Source organism: Urocampus carinirostris, chromosome 20 (genome assembly GCF_059441175.1).
Source record: "Urocampus carinirostris isolate Australia breed hairy pipefish chromosome 20, RoL_Ucar_1.0, whole genome shotgun sequence".
NCBI classification, from domain to species: domain Eukaryota; kingdom Metazoa; phylum Chordata; class Actinopteri; order Syngnathiformes; family Syngnathidae; genus Urocampus; species Urocampus carinirostris.
Window position 1 is genome coordinate 14,942,936 of NC_142368.1, and position 24,000 is coordinate 14,966,935.

At 39.9% G+C, this 24,000-nt stretch overlaps 1 protein-coding gene and 1 long non-coding RNA gene across 3 annotated transcripts in view; one reads left to right on the forward strand and one right to left on the reverse strand.

The window, feature by feature from the left end:
- nbas (NBAS subunit of NRZ tethering complex) overlaps window positions 1-17,870 on the forward strand; it is a 287,616-nt gene extending 269,746 nt beyond the window's left edge. The window contains exons 52-53 of the mRNA XM_088324534.1: window positions 301-426; window positions 16,249-17,870. Coding sequence (XP_088180660.1) covers window positions 301-426; window positions 16,249-16,527 — 405 coding nt within the window. The 3' untranslated portion in view covers window positions 16,528-17,870. The remainder of the gene's footprint in view (window positions 1-300; window positions 427-16,248) is intronic.
- Window positions 12,529-24,000, reverse strand: part of LOC148346341 (uncharacterized) — a 58,411-nt gene continuing 46,939 nt past the window's right edge. Inside the window, exons 3-6 of one of the 2 annotated variants that reach the window (XR_015848218.1) lie at window positions 16,228-16,521; window positions 15,228-15,370; window positions 13,666-13,763; window positions 12,529-12,623 (exon numbers count right to left, since the gene is read on the reverse strand). This is a non-coding gene — a long non-coding RNA (uncharacterized LOC148346341). Of the gene's footprint in view, window positions 12,624-13,665; window positions 13,764-15,227; window positions 15,371-16,227; window positions 20,095-24,000 lie in introns of both variants that reach the window. The other variant, XR_015848219.1, reaches the window with a different exon arrangement.

The following is a 24,000-nucleotide window of genomic DNA, read 5'->3' on the forward strand; positions in this document are numbered from 1 at the left end:
GGTTGAAAGTTAGGGAAAAAAGTAGCGGCGTATAGTCCGGAATTTACGGTAAGTTAATTATGAAGGTATTCCAGTTGGTAAAGGTTACTTTTCTGGGACTACTCTCAAATTCAATATCCTTCTCCCCCTTTTTTTTATTCAGGCAGACTTCTGCAGTTCAATACTCTGTAATTGAGTTGCAATGCTCGCTTTCACACTATAGCTTTATTTTGTTTTCCTCAATTTGAACTCTCTACTTTATCGGCTCCCCTCTCTATTTCGGAACCTTCATCCACTTTTCCGTCTCGGTGTGTCTTTTAGTGCATCCGACGCGTTGCGGAATTGCTGCAGCCCCGCCTGCAGCGTCCGGCCCTCAAGCTAATGGCGGAAAGTGGCGACACCGAGCTGCTGAAGCTAACTCTGGATCTCGTCAACGGCATGACCGAGGTAAGCATGGATTAGCCGCAAAGACGTGAAAGCTCTACGTGCTCGCATATTTTAACATTTTAATTTTACCGCTATTGGGTGCAATGACTCCATTTTTCGAGCAGCGCTATACTAGGTTTTTGGTGATATTTTCAGGTTTCGTACCAGTGCTTAAAATGCTTGAATTTTAGTGTTGTTTTCAAGGATTGGAGAGTACTTGAGTTTTGGGTAAAATAAATAGAAATGCTTAAAAGGGTTGCCATGCCCATAATATATATAGAGCGCTTGTCTTGGGACCAAATTGTCGCAGGTTCGATTCCTGGGTCCTGCGAGGTAAATAATGAAGTGTCCTTAGGCAAGACATTGAACCCCTAATGCCCCCATAAGCAGGTAGGCGCCTTGCATGGCTGTTGCCGCTATCAGTGTGTGTGTGAATGGGTAAGTGTGAGGCGTATTGTTAAGCGCTTTGGGAGGTCTTCAGTGACTTGAAAATATAAATGCAGACCATTTACCATTACCATTTTTCTTAACAAGTCTGCCTAAAATGGATACCAACATTGCACTCTGGTGCTTGCTCTGCCATGGCATTTCTTCTCCCCTTGTAACAGCAGCTGGCATTATTATGTATGGCATTGTCCAATGAAGCGTCATCAACCCCTATGGATTCAGTCTAAAAGGAACAGGTGCATGTTACACCTAAACAGGGCACTATCAAATGTGTTTTAGTGCAAAAATTACTTTACATTTATAATGGACCACTCAATAAATTAAGGTAGTGTTCCACTTAAGTTTCTGCTACTGGAAATTGAGCTATGTCTTACTATACAGTAGGACCTCGCTACTTTGCGGGTCTAAAAAATAACAATAATAAAATAAAATAATAAGCATTTTTGAAGATGCATCGCTATTTCGCAGATTTTCACTTTTCGCGGGTGGTTTTGGTCCCCATTAACTGGGTCTAAAAAATAAAAATAATAAAATGAAAAATGAAAAAATAAAATAAAATTGTGGTCCCCATTAACCGAGGGATTACTGTACTATCATTTTTACCCAATACCTATATGGAGAGAGATTTGTCTCAAAAACATTTCAAGTCAAGTCACATTTATTTATGACACCCTTAATCACAAAAATGTCTCAAAGGACTGCACAGGATTACAATTACACCATCGCCTGATCTTAAACCAACATGTGGGCTAGGAAAAAAGAAACCTTGAGAAGGGGCCTCACAAGTGGTAATCCCCCTTCCAGGATGACCAGGGTGGAATAGATTTAGCATTGAGTCACAGTATACAAACATAGTAAACATCAATAAAAGAGAAGACTAGGTGACTTGTTGAAATTTGTCTGGAAAGTGCATGACAGCAACGACGCCTCTAGCCTGTAAACTAGTCCAAAATGTCCATAACAGCCATAACAGTTTGTACGCGTATTGTTCAGGTCCACAAATCTTTTTGCAATTTACACAAAATCTAAAATTCATGTCATAATAAATGTACTCATGAGATTAAAAATTGCAATGAATAAACTGATGACTCACAACACGTGGTAAGCTATCTCTCCTGGCTTTGATCTCTTTGACCTCCGGCTAAACGAACATAAAATGCAACAGAAACAAAATGAAAATAAATCCAAACAGCTTGCCAACATCATTTTCGCCGTTCCATGTATTCCGTTACTCCCCAAGCCTTCACAAAATTTAGTCATTTTAGCATATTTGGTATTGGAGTAATCCAAAAGTAATTGAAAGTAATCAAGTTAAAGTAACCCTACCCAACCCTGAATATAACTATTCAAGACAACAGAGAAACAAGTCACAAAAAAAACAACTTAATGGGGACAAACTTGTCTACCTGGCACACTCGACACAGGCGCTCTCCTTTTGCTTATCTGTTATGCTAATCAGCGGCGGCTCGTCACACCACTCGGCTGTTTCCCGATCTGATAAGGAACCGTCGGCGAATAGGGGCCCGCTCGGGCCCTCGTTTTTGCGCTGCTATCTTATCAAAGTCTTGCGACAGCAGGAAACCTACATTAACTTTAATGAAAGTGCAATTTTGGGGGCGCATAATCAGATTGTGCGTATTGGAATCAGTGAAGCAGCAAGTTTCTAATTGCGCATGTGTGCTTTCTCATAATGCGCCATTGTGGGTTTGAAACAGGGGTGTCAAACTCATTTGAGCTCAGGGGCCACATGCTGGAAAAAGCACTCTCACTGGGGCCAGGGTAAGTACATGAGAGAAAGAAAGAGAGAGGGCGAAAAAGAGCTACAGAGAAAGAGAAACAAAGAATGAAAGCTAGAGACACAGAGAGAGGAAGCGAGAGAGAGACACACACACACAGTGAAATAGAAAAGAGGAGAAAGATTAATGAAAGGGTAAAAAAAGAGACTGAGATTAAGCAAGAAAAAATAATGTAATAGAGAGAGAAGGAGGTAGGGAGAAAGGGGAAATTGAGAAAAAAAAGGAAAAAAATGTGGATGGAAAGAAAAGGAGAAAATAGAGAGGGAAAGGGAAAGAGAGACAGAAAAAGACAGACACAGAGTAAAAGAAAAAGATACCTGCAGTAAGAGAGATGGGACAGAAGAGAGGATAGCAAAAGACAAAGAGAAGGAAATACAGCTCCATTTGCCTTGTGCCTGGCTTTGGCGACATCAATAGAATAGATATACCTTTATTGTCATTGTTACAACGAAATTGGGCATGACACTCCAGTTTCACACATTCACAGTGAGGTAAAAAAGCCAAGAAGATAGAGGAACAGATAAGATAAGGTTATATAACAAGGAGGATAAGGTTATAGTTATAATTTACACAAAATTTACCCAAGAATTGTCGGCATATAGGATATCAAACTGCACTCTTTTTATCCTCCTGTACGTCTCTCAGTGGTTTCGCGGGCAAGATAAAACCCTCTGCCGGCCCGCGGGCCACACGTTTGGCACCTCTGGTTTGAACTTTCTCAATCAGGCGCCACCTCATTGCGCTTTTGTTTAAACGTGGCCGCAACAATCATGCCAATTAGCCTAGACGCCGCTACATGTCACTCTTAATTCAGCGTATCTGCATAAACAAGCCCCCGGGGTGTCGTACCTTTCCCAAAACACGGGGTCACCCGCCGTGACTGACGCGCTTTACGGTCGCCCCGATAATTGCACCTTCGCTTTTCCGTACACAAAGCGATGCCCTGCTCTTAAAATGACGCTCCTACCAAGTTACATTTCAGATAAGACCGTCACTTAAGCGGCTCTCTTGACACTCTGATTTGCCTGGCTGAGGAGAGGGAGATCTGAACAATGGAACATGTGATTAGCATAGTATCACCATGTACCTTTGTGTGTCCCCTACAAAAAAATTGCAGATTTAAATATCTAATGTCCTGCTTAAAACACGGATACTACAGTAATACTACAGTGGAACCTCGGTTCTCGACCATGATCCGTTCCAGAACCCTATTCGAAAACCAATTTGTTCGATCACCGAAATCATTTTTCCCATTAAAAATAATGTAAATTGTTTTAATCCGTTCCAACCCCCTGAATGTTTACCATAAACATTAAGCTAACCCGGGCTAATCGTACGTCCGCGTTATCGTAATGTTCCGTAAAAATAAAAAAAGGTCGTTTTCAAGTCATTTAGCACCCGGGTCTCCACAACAAGTGGTGAGCGGTTCATTGGAAAGGGGGCTCCGTTCCAACATCCTGAATGTTTACCTTGAATGTTCAACGTAAACATAAAGCTAACCCAGGCTAATCGTATGTTCGCGTTATTGTAATCTTCTGTACGAAAAATTACGCTAACATGAACGTGTAAAAATAAAAAAAAGGATAAAGAAAAGAATTATGAATATGATTTCTTACCTTTGTGGTGGTCAGCAGAAGGCGCAGGTGGACAATGGGGTATTCCCGAGCAAGATCAGACTCGCACACCTCCTTCATATTTGGCTATTATTTCTTTCTTAAATGCAATAGTTGTACGCACTACTTTTCTTTTTTCACCTGTAGCAACTTTGCTGCTTGCACTGACTTTCTTGGGAGGCATAATAAGGGGCTAAAACACCCGTACGCCGTTCAGCATCGCACCCTAGTGTACGCACTCACGCATTAGCAGCGTTCGAACTCCGATTTTTTGACCCAACAGCGAAGCAAGAATTTCTCGAAATTTTTGGTCGGACTCCGATTTGTTCCAACTGAGAGGCGTTCGAAAACCGAGGTTGCACTGTATTACATAACTAAATATCAAAATTTTGCACTCATTCTGAAAAAGACTACAAAATCGCCCCTTCCTCTCCCTAAAAATACTCCCAATTGTTTTTTTCCCTTTAAACCAGAAAAAAAGAAATACTTTAAAAAACAGATCCAACATGGTGCCCGCAGGCACCAGAGTGTCCCCTAAGTTGAGGTGCCTGCAGACCTGTTCTGAAAATAGCTCACCAGTGCTGGGTGATTTTCTAGTAAAATATGTTTTATTAGTTGGTTGAGTCTTTGTAACCCTATTTTTTAATAATTAAGCTAGTAATGACCTGTTAATAACATATGTTGATATTTTAGAAATCTAAATGAATAAATTCCAGTTCATGGGCTTCACAGGCAATAGAAATAATTTAATAATAATAATAATTTCCTTTGTATTGTCATTCTTTGTAACAATGTACACAGAACGAAATGTCGATACACCTGACCCGTTGTAGCGAGCCGATGCAGCCGCAGCCATCAGAGGGCGCCGCCATTTTACCAATGTTATAAGTCTTAGGTATGACTAAGTATAGATAATTATTGTTTAGCAATGGAGAGAATTGTATAGATTCTAAATGGAAGCTGCACATGATTTGCTCATTCTTGTTTTGAAATTGATAAACAGAATTAGAAAATTTTTTTTTGCCAATGCTGATCTGTCAAATTCCCAAATATTAATACCGATAATCAGTCGACCTCTAATATTGAGTTAATTTACCGTAAATTCCGGACTATAGAGCGCACCTGATTATAAGCCGCACCCACCACATTTTAAGAGGAAAACCGATTTTGTACATACACCAGCGCCCACATTATAAAAATGTAACACAAACACAAAATTAACCCAAACCCGACTTCAAGTCCTGCGATTGAAACTGAATGTCCTTCATAAAAGTACACAGTCCAAAAATCACAGCCGGCAAAATGATACCGGTACTTAAGGTTTGATGCAGACCTGCAGAGTCCAGGTCCCGTTGAAAGTAATCCAAGGAAAAAAAGTGTATATTTCCAAAGGTAAGGGTGGGGAAAATATATCAGATGAACACATTTACTCACGGAACTCCTTTTTCTTTAACCAACTTTTTACCCCCTCTTCTTTCCTTCTCCGTCTCTCACCTTTAGCGGTCCCCACTTAAACTCGGCACCCCGCGTTTGTTCCGCCCCTCATTTTTCGATCACCCTTGCAAAACATATCAGAATAAGTGTCTAAAATAAATACATTACAAAAATATACAGTTGCAAATACATATTATAGCTGGTTACACATATTTACAAAGAAAGACGGTACACCGAGAGAGTTTTCAAAGCTTTAATAATGATAATATAGCTTTGACAGGGCAGTTAATGGTAGCAGCACTCGAGCGCCGCTGGCGGCCGTTAGAAAAATGACATCAATTGGCCGCATCACTGAATAAGCCGCAGGGTTGAACGTTTGGGAAAAAAGTAGCGGCTTATAGTCCGGAATTTACGGTAACTGAATCCATGTTCTTAGCAGACAGTTCATGTATATTTGATTGTTATTTAAATTTAAGTTGTTTTTTACCAGTAAAAAGAGCCAAATAATACACAATGTCCCAAGTATTTAACGGTCTGTGTACTAAGATTTCATGTTACAGCTCGGTTATTGTGCTGCTCCTTGTTGTCTGCCTAAAATGGGGTTAGTGTAATACCGTAGTCATGCATATGCAAACAAAGGATAGACAGTGTTACCACTCTATAATTTGCTTGCAAATAAATAGTGTCAATATTCATTAAGGATAAAACGTGAATAAATGCAGTCCCTTAACATGTTATTGGCATTTCGCTTTTGTTCTTAGCATTATGCTAACTACTCCCTACACGTGAGCTGAGCGATGCATGTGGTGGTTTCGTGTTTGTGTGTTAGCGCATAAAATTGGCAAGTGAAATGGTTAAAAAGACGGGGGGTGCATCCATTATATATTGGCTCGCCGTTCATGCAGCAGTAATTCAAATCAGGCTCTTCCTCCCCGACAAGACAGTGAAAAGAGAGGCGACGGAACCATAAACAACCGCTGAAATATTGACCGGCCGTGTTAGCATTGGAAATGTGTTGTTTTCGTCACACAGAAGCGGTTAGGGCACGGGATTAAGGAGGCAATAAACAAACCCCTGCGAGGGCTCAAATTATCGCAAATGTTTGAAAAAAAGTTGCAGTGTTTCCCATCCATCCATTATCTGCACCGCTTATCCTCAGTAGGGTCGCAGGGGTGCTGGAGCCCATCCCAGCTATCTTCAGGCAGTGGGCAGGGGACACCCTGAACTGGTTGCCAGCCAATCACAGGGCACAGAGGGACGGACAACTCACTCGCTCATTCACACCTAGGGACAATTTGGTTAGGCCAATCAACCTGACATCCATGTATTTGGAATATGGGAGGAAACCCACGCAAGCACGGGGAGAACATGCAAACTCCACACAGGAGGTTCGATCTCATGACCTCAGAATTGTGCCATACACGCACTAACCACTGCCCCGCCGTGTTTCCCATGCAGTATAAAACCCGAACTATACAACATAAACAACCATAACTAGAGGTCAAACAACTAATAGTCTAATCAACGACTAATCTATCATCAAATGAATCATTTAAACCATAAATCATACTAATACATTAATACTATATTACAAAAATACTACAACAGTAATACTACGACAGAAATATTACAAAAATACTACAAAAAAGTCTTATTAGTCCGCGCCAGGGTCTCAAATTTGTATTGCTCTTCACTAACTTCTGGTTGATTGGTTATTATGAGTTTTTTAGTTGTTGAACTGAGTAGAGAAGGAAGAGGGGAGCAGCACATTGAGCACATGGTTCAAGAGCGATTCCAATACGGAGGCGAAAAGGGACATTGAAAAAAAAAATCAGTCAAAGCAGGGGACAGCATTGCGGATCGAACCTTCCTGTGTGGAGTTTGCATGTTCTCCCTAAGCTTGCGTGGGTTTACTCCAGGCACTCCAGTTTTCTCCCATTCCAAGAACATGCATGTCAGGTAAATTGGCCGGTTCAAATAGTCTCTGTGTGACCTGCGACCGGCTGGCAACCAGTTCAGGTTGTCCACTGCCTGGACTGGGATGGGCTCCAGAACCCCCGCGACCCTATTGAGGATAAGCGGAGGCAAAGCGGGAAAATGATCGTTATATCATTTTAACTATATTAATGGCTCCAAGACATTGTGCTTTGTCAATCACTGGCAGATGAATCCGAATCACTCCCTCAAATTGTTTCTGAATGCTAATATTCAGTAGAGGATGATATTTATGTTTTCAATATTGTGGTTTTATATTTTTTTGTGTTTTTCAGAGATTTATTGTTGTTTCAGTCAACATTAGCTCGAAGTTAAATTTGTAAATAATTAAAAGTTCTTGTATTTAGTTTGTTTTATACCACCGAAGAGTTAATATTACACATTTGTATTTTGTTAAGTTTGTTTTTTAGGGATTCTGTGTTGCCTGACTTTAAAATTGCTTAATATCAAAAAGTTTAAATTAGTTCGAAGTTCACTGTTGAGTAAAAAAAAAATGTATAATGTTCTAGTATAATACATTATTATTGGTAGCGCATCGGTTAAAGCACCCAAACAATCTGAAGAGCCTGTTCTCCAATAACAACAATTCCCATTACTGATGGGTTGCGCTTTACAATAACATAGCCGACAATGTATTTGTTTTTCCAATATTTTAAACATTTTTGATCATTTCATATTGTGTATGCCGAGGAGGGGAGGGTATTGGGCAATGCAAGGGGGGTACACCCCGGACCCTCTTAGACTGTCCACCGATCGGGGTCTCACAAAATTCTATGGGAAACATTAAGTTGTCAACAGAAACATGCGATGGGAAATTTCAAAGACAAACTTAACAAATCCTGACTAGTGTATGTGGCATTTTGCTAATGTTTTAAGAATATGCATACTAAAGTGCTATCACATACTACAAATTAGAAAATTTCACATTTTTGGGGAAAATTACGAAAATTAAGTTAAAAACAACACAAAACAAGCAATGCTCATTTTTGTATTGACAATGTTAATTGTTCCTTGGTTATTCATGGTGCATTAATGCCATCTGCTGGACACTTGTTGTAACAGGTTTTAATGTGCGGTTTCCTTTTAAGTCCAAACCTAAAATTTGTACTCTTGAATTTTACTATTAAAAAATTCTAAAACAGAATTATATTTATCCATTTGGATATATGTTCAATGTTTGGCAGCTTTGATACTAGCCACTTGTACAATTTGAGTGAATTTTGAAATCCAAAACCTTTGGAGAAAATGTCCACTTAAATGCCTCTATTTTGCTGAAGTCTATCATTAATTTAATATACTTAGGTGTAGTTTGAAGCACTTTCTTGACTTAAAATTCCAGGATTAATTAGATTTGTTTTAATCATTTAATGACATTCTTTAAAGGCTATTCTATGAATATAATTTCATTTGGAATTGTTGAAGGATGGTAGTGTGTTTTAATTTGAGGTGATGAGATTCTTGCTGTAATCAGAGGCTAGGGATAACCTTTTTATGGAGGGTTTAATTGCAGAATATTCTGGACACAATTGTGTTATAGGCAAAGGCTACATTCTGACAAAAGCGTGTCTAAGTAACATTTTAGTAAAGCTTTTACAGTTTTACTAAGGCATTGCTTACGAGCTACAGAACGGAAGCAAAACTGCTCCAGTTCATTTATTTCAGGTTATAACTCAAGTACACCCCAGCACAGCTGTGGTCTTGCAATCTGTTGAACTCTCTGTCATGACTTCCCTTCACGAGGTGCTGTTACAGTTTGCATGGTTAGTTACATCTTGTGGCAGTTTGTACAGTTAGCAGAACATCTTGTCAAGGGCATTTTGTTTGTCGAGAGGTACCTCGCAGTTTGCAAAAAATATCCATATGTGGCTAAAGCTGATACACTTCTAGTACAGTACGGTATTCAGAATGTATTGTTTGTATCTGGTCACGGATATAAGAGATGACTAATCGATTTATAAAATGTTTATCCAGCACTCTTCTGAAAAAAATATATTACCGTAAATTCCGGACTATAAGCCGCTACTTTTTTCCCTAACTTTCAACCCTGCGGCTTATTCAGTGATTTGTCATTTTTATAACGGCGCTCGAGTGTTGCTACCATTAACTGCCCTGTCAAAGCTATATTATTATTATTAAAGCTTTAAAAACTCTCTCGGCGTTCTTTGTAAAAAGGGTCAACCCATGTATAATATGTATTTGCAACTGTATAGTTTTGTAATGTATTTATTTGTATTTATTTTAAACACTTATTCTGATATGTTTTGCACAGGTGAACGAAAAATGAGGGGCGGAACAAACGCGGGGTGCCAAGTTTAAGTGGGGACCGCTAAAGGTGAGGGACAAAAAGGGAAAGAAGAGGGGGTAAAAAGTTGGTTAAAGAAAAAGGAGTTGCGTGAGTAAATGTGTTCATCTGATATTTTTTTTCCCACCCTTACCTTTGGAAATATATACTTTTTTCCTTGGATTGCTTTCAACGGGACCCGGACTCTGCATCGAACCTAAAGTACCGGTATCATTTTCCGTTCATTTTGCCGGCTGTGATTTTTTGACTGTGGACTTTAATGAAGGACATTTAGTTTCAATCGCAGGACTTGAAGTCGGGTTTGGGTTAATTTTGTGTTACATGTTTAAATGTGGGCAGGCGGGTTTGTGTATGTACTGCATATAATCAGGTGCGCTCTATAGTCCGGAATTTACGGTAGTCACGGATATGAAATGACTGTATTGGAATAAATGAATTAAATAACTTTTCAAAAAATTGCCATGGACTGAACACGAATCGAAGCGAAACGATTTAAAAAAATATCCAGTACTCTTCTGACAAAAATCTATTATTGCTAATGTTTACTTCCTGAATTGAGATGGATTGTTTAACATAAAACCAAAACAAACCCATGAAATAGACAGTAAAAAAAGGGCGTGGCCTACCCTGTTTTGACTTTTTTAATTCAGTCTTAGCGTTTGTGGGCCCTCTTCTTTATAAGAGCGAGTGTTCCAGAGACTCCTCATTGGCTTCTCCTTAGGGCGGCAAAGTCGTTCCCTATCGCTAAGCCCGGGAAAAAAAAGTGACAGGTCTTCATGTAATACAAAGGACGGCAGCACTCTGATATCGCAAAAGCACCGCCTTCCTCCCAAAAGCGCCCAACGTAGCCCTATCTCCATTCCGCATGCTGTGTCACATCTATTTCCTCTTGGCCCGTCAATTCTGCCGTCTCCTGGCTTCAAATCTTCCATCTCTTCCCTCTCTCACGTCAAACTGTAATCGCCTGGGAGGTGTGTGAGGCTGACTGATTGAGAAGCTGCCTACTACTCAAGTACCTGCTGCTTTTCCATAAGTGGACAAAAAAAAGCCTCGAGAATTTAGCCGGCCGGTCGTGAGAATGAACTTTTACATTTCATGTGATAGTTGGGGAAAAGGGCTGAATATTTAAATTAGGGAAAATTGAAGTGTTAGGATTACTACTTTTGAAAAAAAGGCTGTAAAAATGTCATTACCAAATATTGTGCGTGAGTGAGAAAGTGAAAACGTGTTAGTCTGCGTGTGTGAGTGTGCAAGTGAGAATTTAAATTAGTGTGAGGAGTGAGCCAGAGAAAGAGTAAGAAATTCCGACTTGTTTTCTCTGCCATTTGCATATCTTCTTAAATTAATATATCTTAACTCACCTTGTTTCATCTTAACTTATCTTTATCATATCCAGACTCTCCCAAAATCTAACTACCGTATATTCCGGACTATAGAGCGCACCTAATTATAAGCCGCATCCACCACATTTTAAGAGGAAAAACGATTTTGTACTTGCACAAGCCGCACCTGTATATAAGCCACATTCAAAAATGTAACACAAACACAAAATCAACCCAAACCCGACTTCAAGTCCCACGATTGAAACTGAATGTCCTTCATAAAAGTATACAGTCCAAAAATCACAGCCGGGAAAATGATACCGGTACTTAAGGTTTGATGCAGAGTCCGAGTCCCATTGAAAGTAATCCAAGGAAAAAAGTGTATATTTCAGAAGGTAAGGGTGGGAAGAAAATATATTCACTATTGTCCGCCGCGTCCACAAACACTCACCTTTACCGGTCCTCACTTCCCGTCAGTCCGCATTTTTTCCATCCCTTCTTTTTTATTCGCCCGTGCAAAACATATCAGAATAAGTGTCTGAAATAAATACATTCCAAAAATATACAGTTGCATATACATATTATACATGGTTACACATATCCACAAGTTTTCAAAGCTTTAATAATAATAATAATATAACGTGCTTCGTTTTGCTTTCGCTTTTAATATAGGTGTACGAAGTGTTTTAGCCCTTTTTTATTTTTACACATTCATGTTAGCGTAATCTTTCGTACGGAAGATTACGATAACGTGAACGTACGATTAGCCTGGGTTAGCTTTATGTTTACGTTAAACATTCAGGGTGTTGGAACAGATTTACATTATTCTTAATGGGAAAAATGATTTCGGTGATCGAACAAATTGGTTTTTGAACAGGGTTCTGGAACGGATTATGGTCGAGAACCGAGGTTCCACTGTATGCACAAGCCAAGAAGTTGCAGTCTTCCTCGGCGCATATATTCCACCGCTCTAAATTTTACCTTTTGTACTCGAGCGCCGCTGGCGGCCGTTAGAAAGATAACATAAATTGGCCGCATCACTGAATAAGCCGCAGGGTTGAACGTTTGGGTAAAAAAGTACCGGCTTAAAGTCCGGAATTTACGGTAGGTTCATCGTAACTGAGCTTAACGTAAATCAACCTAACTTTCCCTAGGTCGTTTTATGATTACGATTTGTTATTTTTTTCAGTCTCACCTTGGCTCATCTTAATTTATCATCCATCCATTATCTGCAAGGCTTATTCCCAGTAGGGTCGCAGGGGTGCTGGAGCCCATCTCAGCCATCTTCGGGCAGTGGACAGGAGAGACCCTGCATGTATTTGGAATGTGGGAGGAAACCTACGCAAGCACGGGGAGAATATGCAAACTCCACACAGGAGGTTCGATCTCATGACCTGAGACCTCAGAACTTAATGTAAATGGTCGGCATTTATATAGCATTTTTCAAGTCAATGAAGACCTCCCCAAAGCGCTTTAAAACTTGCTTCACACTTACCATTTCACATACAGATAGCAGCGTCAACCATGCAAGGTAACTAGCAGCTTGTCTGGGACATAAGGGATTCAGTGTCTTCCTGCCCCGAACCAATTTTAAGTAACTTGATTTAGCTAAACTTAATTCAGCTTTTTCATGTCCTAATTCAAGCACTTTTCAGGACTGTAAAAGCCAATTCTTCTAGTACCATCTAAAGAAAAAAAATCCAGTGTGAATCATGTATTTCGCATAGCCACAAATCTATCTGAAATTTTCAAATGCAGTTTTCAATATTGCGTCTGCATTTACCAAGACATGAGATTTTTATATTTTAAGTAAATCGCCAATAGATTTGTTCTTTGGACGAATTTCTACCTGTTTAGATGCAAAGTAATATGTGTATGTCGATTCTCGGCTCCTCCGTGTTATATGTCGAAGTGTCCTTGGCCAAGACACTGAATCCCTAATGCCCCCAATAAGCAGGTAGGCGCCTTACATGGTTGACTCCCTATTGGTGTGTGTGTGTGTGAATGGGTAAAATGTGAAGCGCTTTGGGAGGTCTTCATTGACTTGAAAAGCGATATATATAAATACAGAACATTTACCATGACTTAAAATAAAAAGGAGGGGAGGAGCGAGTGCGAGAATAATTCCGCTTCAAAGCAAAACTCTCGCCAGTTTTAATATATTTATTCAGCTGGTCGAATTATTAAAAAGCCAATACCGATATCTGTCAAATTCCCAAATATCAGTCCCAACAATCGGTTAACCTTTAACTAATATACATTAATCATTTCATAATGTCTTACTTAAGTGTAGTAAACAGCATAAAATAGAAACAAAACACAGAGTTAAGCTAGTTATATTCATGACTTACCTTTCATTGACTTGAGAGAGGTAACTCTCTGGTTTTTGAATACTTCTCTCCACAGTGGGTGGATTTATTCCACATTTCAGCTATTGTTTTTATAAATCCTTGAAAAAAAATGCAGTATTATGTGATTACACAATGTCGATGAGATTTGGGTCAATTGTGCAGCCCCAACATTTGGCATTGAGAGGTTGGAAGTACAAAAATGGAAATATCATAGCATTGTCAAGGCGTAGGCATTCCATGGTCAAAATACCTTAAATGTGTACATAAAGGTATTACCAACCCCAAGGGTTAAATCAGTCTTGTTTTGTTTTTGATATTTAACGCCATGTTTCTCGGCAGTCTGACCACGCATTCATTTCTAGCATTTACAATTTGTAAACCTTGAAAACGCAACAATAAAATTGCAGGCTGAGTAGGCCAAGCTTGTTGAAAAGGGGACCTGCACTGCAAGACTCGCTTTAACTTAGGAGCGTTCACTCTCTCTGGTTCTGCTTTAAAATATTAACCTTACGCTAAAAATATTGATGTTTGAACTCAGCCTTCTCTTTTAGTCTATCTTTCAAGCTAGAATTGTTCCTGAAGAGGTCGGAGAGTGAGTCGCGGTAGGGTTGCACCGGCATTCATAATTAAGCGGCCTCAACTCCAGAAATACCACTACTGGGACGTTGGTGCGCATTTCAGCAAGCCCAAAAGCTGCCGTGACGTGGCCGAGCAGGAGAGTGGATGAAAACACGACACGGGCCATTGTTTGTGCCTGTGTGAACACATGTTTGTTTATTTGCCACGAGCGGCTGCACAAGCAGCGCTCAGAACGGTTTCTCTTTTGAGTCGATCCCGCCAGGAGCAACGCGAAAGCTTCGTTAGAATTCAGAATGGAGCTTGTGGCAGAAACACAGATCACTGCTTTATTTACATCATGTGTGGATCAGTGCAGATGAGAATGAAAAAAAAAGTGCATCTATGTCTATGTGATTGCATTCACTGCCATAAGTTCACTCCTTTTCTAACAAATATTTATACGTAGGCTATGAGATCCCAGTGAATATCACCAAGGAACGGCGAGAAATCCTACAAAAAACATAGATCTGTATTGCGGAGTGCAACCAAAGATAAATGCTACAAAGCACAAGGATGATTACAAACTACGGAGTATCTTTGTTGAAACCGAATTCTTTGTTTTTGCGCACCCTTAGATGCAAAATATCTGACAATTATGTCAGCTCTCCCTAAGTGAGCCTTCATGTTATGTCAAATGAATGTAAAATCATCCGCCTACGAGTATTTAAAAAAATGCACGTTTGTATAATAGTTTATGTACATGTACTATTTACTTTTTTAACCATTAGGTGGTACTAAATAATACACACTGTCTCTTTAATAAAATCTGGAATTGAAATGTTGAAAGTATTTTTTTATTTATATTTATCTATCAAGTCAGTTTTTTTGCAAAGAAAAGAAAATGTTAAATATATATTAGTAGTACAGGTAAGATGTCAGGCCAGTTGGGCTTCTATCAACGTTCTTTTTTCCCTTCATGGAGGATATACACAGCAAGCACTTACTTTTACTCAAGAAATTATTTGTGGTGAGGGGTCCTCTCCCGCTGGAAAGTGTGAGAATTCTCCCACCGAAGTCCGCTGCGTGTCATAAGAGGTGACTAAAGTGGAGGGAGCGAGGGGACTGGGGATCTTCTCCTCTCTTCTCCCTAAGAGACAGCAAGGCAAATGAAAGGGCACAGGAGATCGAAAGGTCTCGCAAACCCTTGGTATAGGGTCACTAAATGTGAGAGGATGTGGAAGTAAAGTGACCGAGTGGAAGTAAGACGACTAAAAGAAAGGTTGATGTGTTAGCTTTGAGTGAAACAAAGATGAAAGGAAAGGGTGAAATACAGCTTGGAGGTATGTATGGTAGAAAGTCTGGAGTTATACGTGGACATGCTAGAGAAGGAGTGGCTATGCTTGTGAGTGAGAAAGACTGGTAGAGTGGACAGAGATATCTTCCGGATTGAAGTGGGTGTAGAAGTATGGATGCCTATAAATGCATATTGACCTGGTTCAGAAAGAAGAGCTGAGGAGAGAGAGGAGTTCTGGAAGCATTTGTCCGAATCTGTGGCAAGTGGTAATACTAGATGACCTGAATGCTAGAGCGGGTGATGGAATGGTTGAAAATGTGGTTGGTAGATATGGAGTACCAGGAAGCAATGAGAGTGGAGGGAAATTGATTGAGTTATGAGTGGAAAATACATTGTTTAAAAAGAGGGACTAGAATAAGTATCCTTTTGTCAGATTGGATGGTGTTGAGATGGTGGACAATGCACTGATGGATTATGTAGTGGTTAGGAAAGGGATGTTAAGTCGATTGTTGGATGTGGTATGTCTAATCATTTTTATGTGGAAGAAAAACTGAGAATAGGTGAAAATATCAGAGTTGAATAAGACACCATACATGAAAAATATATGACAGAAGACTATTCTTGGGGGTGTGTGCTTAATGAGTATAAAACAATAAGTGCTGAAGCATTACAGACTGTCGATTGCCTGGACCGAAAAGAAAAATAATTACCGTATTCTTTCGTTTTCTTAGGAGGAGGTGGGGACGACTTTCGACGATGAACTCCTGTCGGTGCTGCTGGACGTGGGACTACTCGCGGGCTGCGCCTCGTCGGCCGCTTACCCGCTTCTCGTGGCCCACGCGCTAGCCCGCCGGCAAGCTTGCGGCCGGTACGCCGATGAAGCAGTAGGCCAACTGCTGGCAGAGGGCCGGCGGGCCGAGGCGGGCACCCTGCTGTTGGCCCACCGTGGGGCCAACCCGGCACAATTCACCTTTAACTCGGCACTTGCTGTCCTCAAGAAGTGGCTGTGAAAAGGGATAGAAAAGTAGTTTAGAAGCCCACCACAGAGAAGAAAAATCATGATTAAACAGGCAAGCTGTTTATACACAAACATGTCCCATTGTGTGTGATGTATTTGGCAAATGACTTCCAAGTTTTATTAGTTTCACCAATCTTTTCCTTTCAAGTCCCGCTGTTGTCATAATACAGTCAAATTAATTCCCGTGCGTATTTTAGCTTCAAGCTGTGTCGTACATGAGCTAACAAACAAACGACACGCATCACAGGGGTAGAATTCTAATCTGCCGCTTCTTGAAGGGACTTAGTGTGAATTTATTTACAACATGTCAGGAAATATTCGTAGAAATGCCCCCAAAAATTGTCAAACAACTAAGATTAGTTTTCCAGAACGAAAGTATTGCATTACTGTATTTATTCATATCTAACGCTCACCCCTATTTTTTTCTTAGAAATCTGAATAAAATGCATTTCACTTTTTTCAGCTCAATCATTGCCGATTAATGCAAAGGAAACCAAACCTGTGTCGGGGCGGTGAGAGCACCGATCACCAATGATATAGAAGACATACGAAAAGGCATTGGGTTTTGTCACGGTACCAGAGAAGAATATTAATTTTGATGTGCATTTCACATGTTACACTAGTAATAAATCTTATTTGAAGCAAAAGTGAGTAACTGACCATTTTTGGGCCATGTGAAACGCACAACGAAATTAATATTAGTCTCTGGTACTGTGACTAAAGATGGTGTGATAATGAGAGAAAACCCAATGCCTTTTTGTATGTCATCTATATCACTGGTGGTTCAGTGGGTATTCTCACCACTGCATTACAACCAATGTTTTGCGATACTACGGTAAAACGTTGTTTTGGAACACACACCCAAACTTTGCCTTTTTTTTTTTAACCTAAAATAGAACTTAAAGGTTGACACATTATTAACATGGTGTTTCAAAATTCTAGAAAAGGTATCTAAAAGACCGCAATCTTATTTATTGACGAAATCATCACATATTTTAGCAATTTACGTCGACAAAATAGATTTTGAAGAAATAATTCAGAAAATAAATCATGATGAAAAAGAAGCCCTAGAAAAAAATACAGTGTGCACAAACCACAAATGCTCATGAATTCAAATATCATTCTTAGATAAACGCATTTTGACAGTGTTTGATTATCATATTCAAATCAGATTAATAAAAGGGAAAATACATCAGTAAAAAATAGCCTTCATAAACACACATCCTCAATTTTGTGAAAAATCATAAGGTTCAGATTTGTTTTAACAATGTATTCTGTGTCTTTCTCTCTCCTTGAATGTGTACACAAATAAAAGCCAAGTTATCTTCTCAGTGATTTGTCGTTTAATTTAATTTAATTTTTTCTTTGTCGCTAAGGCTAGGAGTCCAATTAACGTGTCAGTGACCCGCTAGCGCTAATCTTGCACAGCCTGAACAACATAATTCCCCTTTTTGACCTAAACATTCTTTTCCTGTTTGAAAGGCTTAACGGTGTTTGTTATTTTTTAATTGTGTTGGAATCGTAGCGATCAATTTGATTTACTGGATGCAGTCAACACACTCATTGATGACAAAGTAAGATAAATATATATAAATGTCACACAATTTTACTCACAGAAATTCATTAATTTTTGTGTGAGGACGACAATGCTAACCTTGGAACACTAATTCTTGTCATAAAGGATGCCACTATAGTGCAGAAGAAGCTGTTTTTTGTTGTAGAAGACAACACCATTTTTAGTGACAAAGCTAGTTTTTCAATGCACAAAAGACATTCATTTTCAGTTTGGAAAAAAGCTAGTTTTTGGTGGAGAAGATGACACTAGGTCAAAAAGAAGTAAAAACCGTTTTTGGGGGAAATAAGCTAATTTTGAGCAGGCATTGGTAGTAGTTTTCAGCGTAGAAGATGAAACTATTTTTGGAAGACTCCAAATTTTCGATTTAGAATAAGACAGTGCTCGTTTAGTGACAAGACAAAAACAATAATTTTGAAAGACAAATAAATGACTCTTAAAGTTACTTCAGAATGCATGTTGCAGAAACACCCAACCTATAAAAAAGTACCTCTCACATTTCTGCAGAGATTTCATCATCATGTTTACTTAAACAACACTGAAGAAATATTGCTGTGGGACAGTAAAGGGTAGTCTGTAAAGCTTATACAGAAGTGTAAATGTATTTTTCCCCACAAAAAACCTCCAAATATATCCATAAGTAGCTAAACCCCCAGTAACAAAAGTGAGTACACCCTTAAGTAAAAGTTCTTGAAATTCAATAGTTCGTGAGGCTACCATGATTTTGCAGAATCGCTGAAATCCTCCTGGCCAGGGATATTACCATGCCAGTGGAAAAATCCTCCATGACAACATGACTGAGGTGGGGATGTTCAAGATCTCGTGCGTTTCACCTTTCGCTTGCGGATGCCCCAAAGATGTTCTATTGGATTTAGATCTGGGGACAGGCTTGGCCAGTCCATCCCCTCTACCCTGAATCCCTTTAGAAAAGCCTTGGTCGTCTTAGAAATGTAGTTGGGGCATTGTCAGGCTAGAACATTGACCTGCGATACAGTTTCTGGAGGAAGGGGATTGTTCTCTGCTCCAGTATTTCACAGTACATACTTGAGTTCATGTTTTCCTTAATGAAATGCAACTCCTTAACTCCAGTTGCACTCATGCAGCCCCAAACCATGACATTCCCAACACCATGCTTTACTTAAGGCACGACACAAACATGATTATCGCCACACATGCTTCATACCACCTGAGCCAAATAAATTCATCTTTGTCTAATCAGACCAAAGGCTATCTTTCCAGTGTGTGAATGGTTAGGTGTGAAGCACATTGTAAAGCGCTTTTGGATGTTTTCATTGACTTGAAAAGTGCTAAATAATGCAGACTATTTACCATTTAAGCCATGGCCTTTGTTGACAGACTTTTCAATTATGTCAAAGCGATGTTTCTTCAGTGATGTTCTATTAAACATTAATATGAAATCTCTGCAGAAATGTGAGGGGTGTACTCACTTTTGTGAAATACTGTACAGAAAGGAAATACCTATTTTTGAATGGCTCCATTGTAAATCTTTTTTGTTTGCTTTGGTTATGATTCCCCATGACCATCGCCCACACCCTCACATAAAATAATCGTCCCAGTTTGTAAAAGTCAGTGGAAATCAAATCTGGTCTTTTTTCTTTGCACCAACTTGAAAATCACATTCAAATTTGCTTTTGAAAGCACTTTCACTTTGATTACAGGTGCTTATCACACTGCTGATTTTGTCAGTTATTTGGTGCCTCAAGTCATAATTTAGGGACCTTGAAATGACTTTTTGGAATGAAAATGTTGGAGCTTTGGCTATAGATCAATTCAGCCAATTTGAATGAGAAATGTGCACTCTAATCACATGGGTTTTTACATCCATTCAATAAATTCAGGTATTTTAGAAAATGTTCTACTTATCTTATTTTATGTATTTGATGGACTGCCTGGAGTGCAACAGATGTTCCCCGGTGAGGAACGGGGTCTTGGAAATCTGGGCATGTCACTTTACCAGCGGTGCCGCTTGAAGAAAGTAAAAAGTAAAAAAAAGAAAAGTTCAGACGACCAGCAATTACCATAAATTCCGGACTATAAGCCGTTACTTTTTCCCCAAACTTTCAACCATGCGGCTTATTCAGTGATGCGGCCAATTGTGTTGCTACCATATGTAAATTTCCCTGCGGGGATGAATAAATTATCTATCTATCTATCTATCTATCGTTAACTGCCCTGTCAAAGCTATATTATTATTATTAAAGCTTTGAAAACTCTCTCGGTGTACCGTCTTTCTTTGTAAATAACCCATATATAATATGTATTTGCAACTGTATATTTTTGTAATGTATTTATTTGAGACACTTATTTTGATATGTTTTGCGAATTAAAAAAGAGGGGCGGAGCAAACGCGGGATGACGGGAAGTGGGGTAAAGTTGAGTGAGACCCGTTTGTTGTCGCGGCGGACAATAGTGGATATATTTTTTTTTCCCACCCTTACCTTTGGAAATATAGGTTTTTTTCCTTCGATTACTTTCAACGGGTACCCGGACTCTGCAGGTCTGCATCAAACCTTAAGTACCGGTATCATTTTCCGTTCATTTTGCCGGCTGTGATTACTGGACTGAGTACTTCAATGAAGGACATTTGGTTTCAACCGCGGGACTTAGTCGGGTTTGGGTTAATTTTGTGTTTGTGTTACATTTTTTAATGTGGGCGCATGCGGCTTATATACAGGTGAGACTTGTGTAAGTACAAAATCGGTTTTCCTCTTAAAATGTGGTGCGGCTTATAATCAGGTGCGCTCTATAGTCCGGAATTTACGGTACTTTTATAATGTCATTTCAACAGCAAAAACACACTTCCAACGGCACGAGTGTGCCACGCTGTCTGCTACTGATACAGTTACTCTACGGAAAAACGACTGAAATGTGTCACTGCCAATATCAAGTCATGATTGTATCATATGGGCAGCACGGCGACGCAGTGGTTAGCGCGTGTGCGGCACAGTTCTGAGGTCATGAGATCGAACCTCCTGTGCGGAGTTTGTATGTTCTCCCCGTGCTTGGGTGGGTTTCCTCCGGGCACTCTGGGTCCTCCCACATTTCAAAAACATGCATGAAATGTTTTTTTAATGTACAAAACAATAGAGGTTACTTATACATACTTATATAAACCTTAAACATACAAAATATTGCACTGAAGCAACTTATGAACAAATTCAACTTTTGAAGGATCGTCCGGCACCTTGTTCGTAAGTAGGGCAACGTCTGTAAACCAAATTAAGCCCACTTGAGTACAACTAGTCGTGTTATCGCTTTAATGTTTTATTCACAACTATCAATTTTCCTTAATGAACACATTCAAAAGACTACGACTGGCACACGCGCTCTGCAAGAAGTGCAGCGCCGAGAAACAGAGTGCGCATTCACGAAAAGGGGAGTCCGATTTTGGAGCAACACCCAAGCATGCTCCTGGTCCTCTTGGGCTCCAGGCATGGAAGTGGGTGACCGTTTTGGGGCGAATCAAAACTGTCCGTTGTGGCCGAGCAGGACACCGGTGCGACAGATCTGGGACCTCAGCCTAGCGACCCTGTGATGGAAGCACGCGCCCGGCTTCTGCCCTTATCCCACCATGCCGGACGACGGCGCCACCGCTGTTATACTCTAAATCACTCAACTGGTTAAACCTTCACTTTCCCATTCCAAAGTTACTCTGACGACGAAAGCGGGTTAACATTGCATCTATCGGTCAGAGATCAATAATGTCAGAGAAAATAAACCGATTTCACGACACAATGTTCTATAACTTTGTTAGTTTAATCATTAGATAGATACTTTATTCATCCCCGCAGGGAAATTCACATTTCCAGCAGCATCCCTGCGCTGAGAACAAAACAATAATAAAGCAAAAAGAATACAATACACAAATACCCAATGTGATATGTTTATATAACACGCTACATTGGGTATTGAGTATCTAGATAGTTCTACACATAATACACATTGCAATAAAATACGGTAATATGCAATGTAGGGGGTGTGGTTTAGTGTGGGCCTTTACTCTGCCGGGTGGAGTTAAAGAGCCTCATGGCATGAGGAAGAAAAGATCTCTTCAGTCTGTCCGTGGTACAAGACAGTGACAGCAGTCTGTCGCTGAAGCTGCTCTTCTGTCTGGATATAATGCTGTGTAGTGGATGTGATGAATTGTCCATGATTGATCGCAGCTTTTTCAGTGCCCGTCTCTCAGCTACTGTTGTCAGGCTGTCCAGCTCTGTGCCCACAACAGTTATTTGCTCTATCAGGGGATATTTTAGACGAAATATAAGACCTTTTCACTGCCCTACTCAGTGAGATAATTTAATATTACAATGACATGTATTGCAATTGGAATTGTCTTTTGAGGCCCAAAGGCAAACTAGTACGTGCACTTAACGCTGGATTCAAAATAAAGAATGAGCAGAGTGACCTCCTGCCTTCCACAACACAAAAACGTTGTGTGCATGTGTGTGTAATTTGGAGCGTGATGGCGAGACGAGACCCGCCGAGGGCAACGGTCTGGAATCTTAACTAACACCATCGGCGGCAGCGTGCTGGGGAAGTGTTGAAAACAGACATCAGGGCTTTAAAGCTAATTAGAAATGAAGCTGCGCGCGTGTGTATGTGTGTTGTATGTTGACCTGCGTCTATTTGACGGTGAAAAACGCTAATAAGTAGAAGCTTCAGCTGAAAACGGATGTTACCTCGAAATAACAGTATGTATCTATAAGTGTGCTTGTAACAAAATGCCATATACCTTGTTGCTATGGTAACTCCAGATAACTTCTGGGTTTTGTGTTTTTAACTGGTTAATGTCGCTGTTTGGTGTCGTGCAACCAGAACCAGGCACACAAAGGAATATAAACTACAGAGACTCAAATTGACCAAACTGTAACATATTTCTTCTCCCCTTTTTTTAATACATTGTGATAATTGTGGTAAACTGGTGAGGAAAGCGGGCTCTGTTGTGGGCACAGAGCTGGACAGCCTGACAACAGTAGCTGAGGGACGGGCACTAAACAAGCTGCGGTCAATCGTGGACAATTCATTACATCCACTACACAGCATCATCTCCACACAGAAGCAAAGCAGCTTCAGCGACAGACTGCTGTCACAGTCTTGTTCCAATGACAGACTGAGGAGATCATTTCCTCCTCATGCCATGAGGCTCTTTAACTCCACCCGGGGGAGTAAAAGCCCACATTAAACCACACCCCCACATTGAATATTACCCCGTTTTTATGACAGTGTGTATTTTATGTAGCACTATTTAAATACTCTATATCAACACGTTACAATTGGGTATGTATGTTTTATATTCCTTTTACTTATTGTTGTTTTATTTTCAACATAAGGATACTGCTGGAAGTGTGAATTTCCCTACGGGGATGAATAAAGTATCTATCTATCTAACTAATTGATTGCATGCCAGACACAGAAAGTAAGGCCTAATGTACATGTTTAATTAGAAATGTCCACTTGGTTAGTGTCCACATTATTGCTTTTTTTCCGTTTTCATAAAACTACAAAAGCTCATTAGTACAGTATATTTCAACAAACACTCAACTTCTGTTTTGGTAAAAGTGGGACAACCACACAACATTATGGAAATACAAATGTATGAGCAAGTAGGAGATTGAAGTAAATAAGACCAATTTTTGATTCAGAAAAACAATGACATCATCCTGGATAACGCAATGGGATAGTGTGTATTGTTAACACGAGGTGGTGTATCCCTGGACACAAAGAAAAAGATTTCCATCTGCCGCAGGGATGTCGAACTTTTGGACCATCGTGTGACGTCATCCACTCCGCTACAAGCACCCCTAGGGCATCATGTTAATCTGTTAATAAACAACGGGGTAGACTGCTGGAAGTGTGAATTTCCCTACGGGG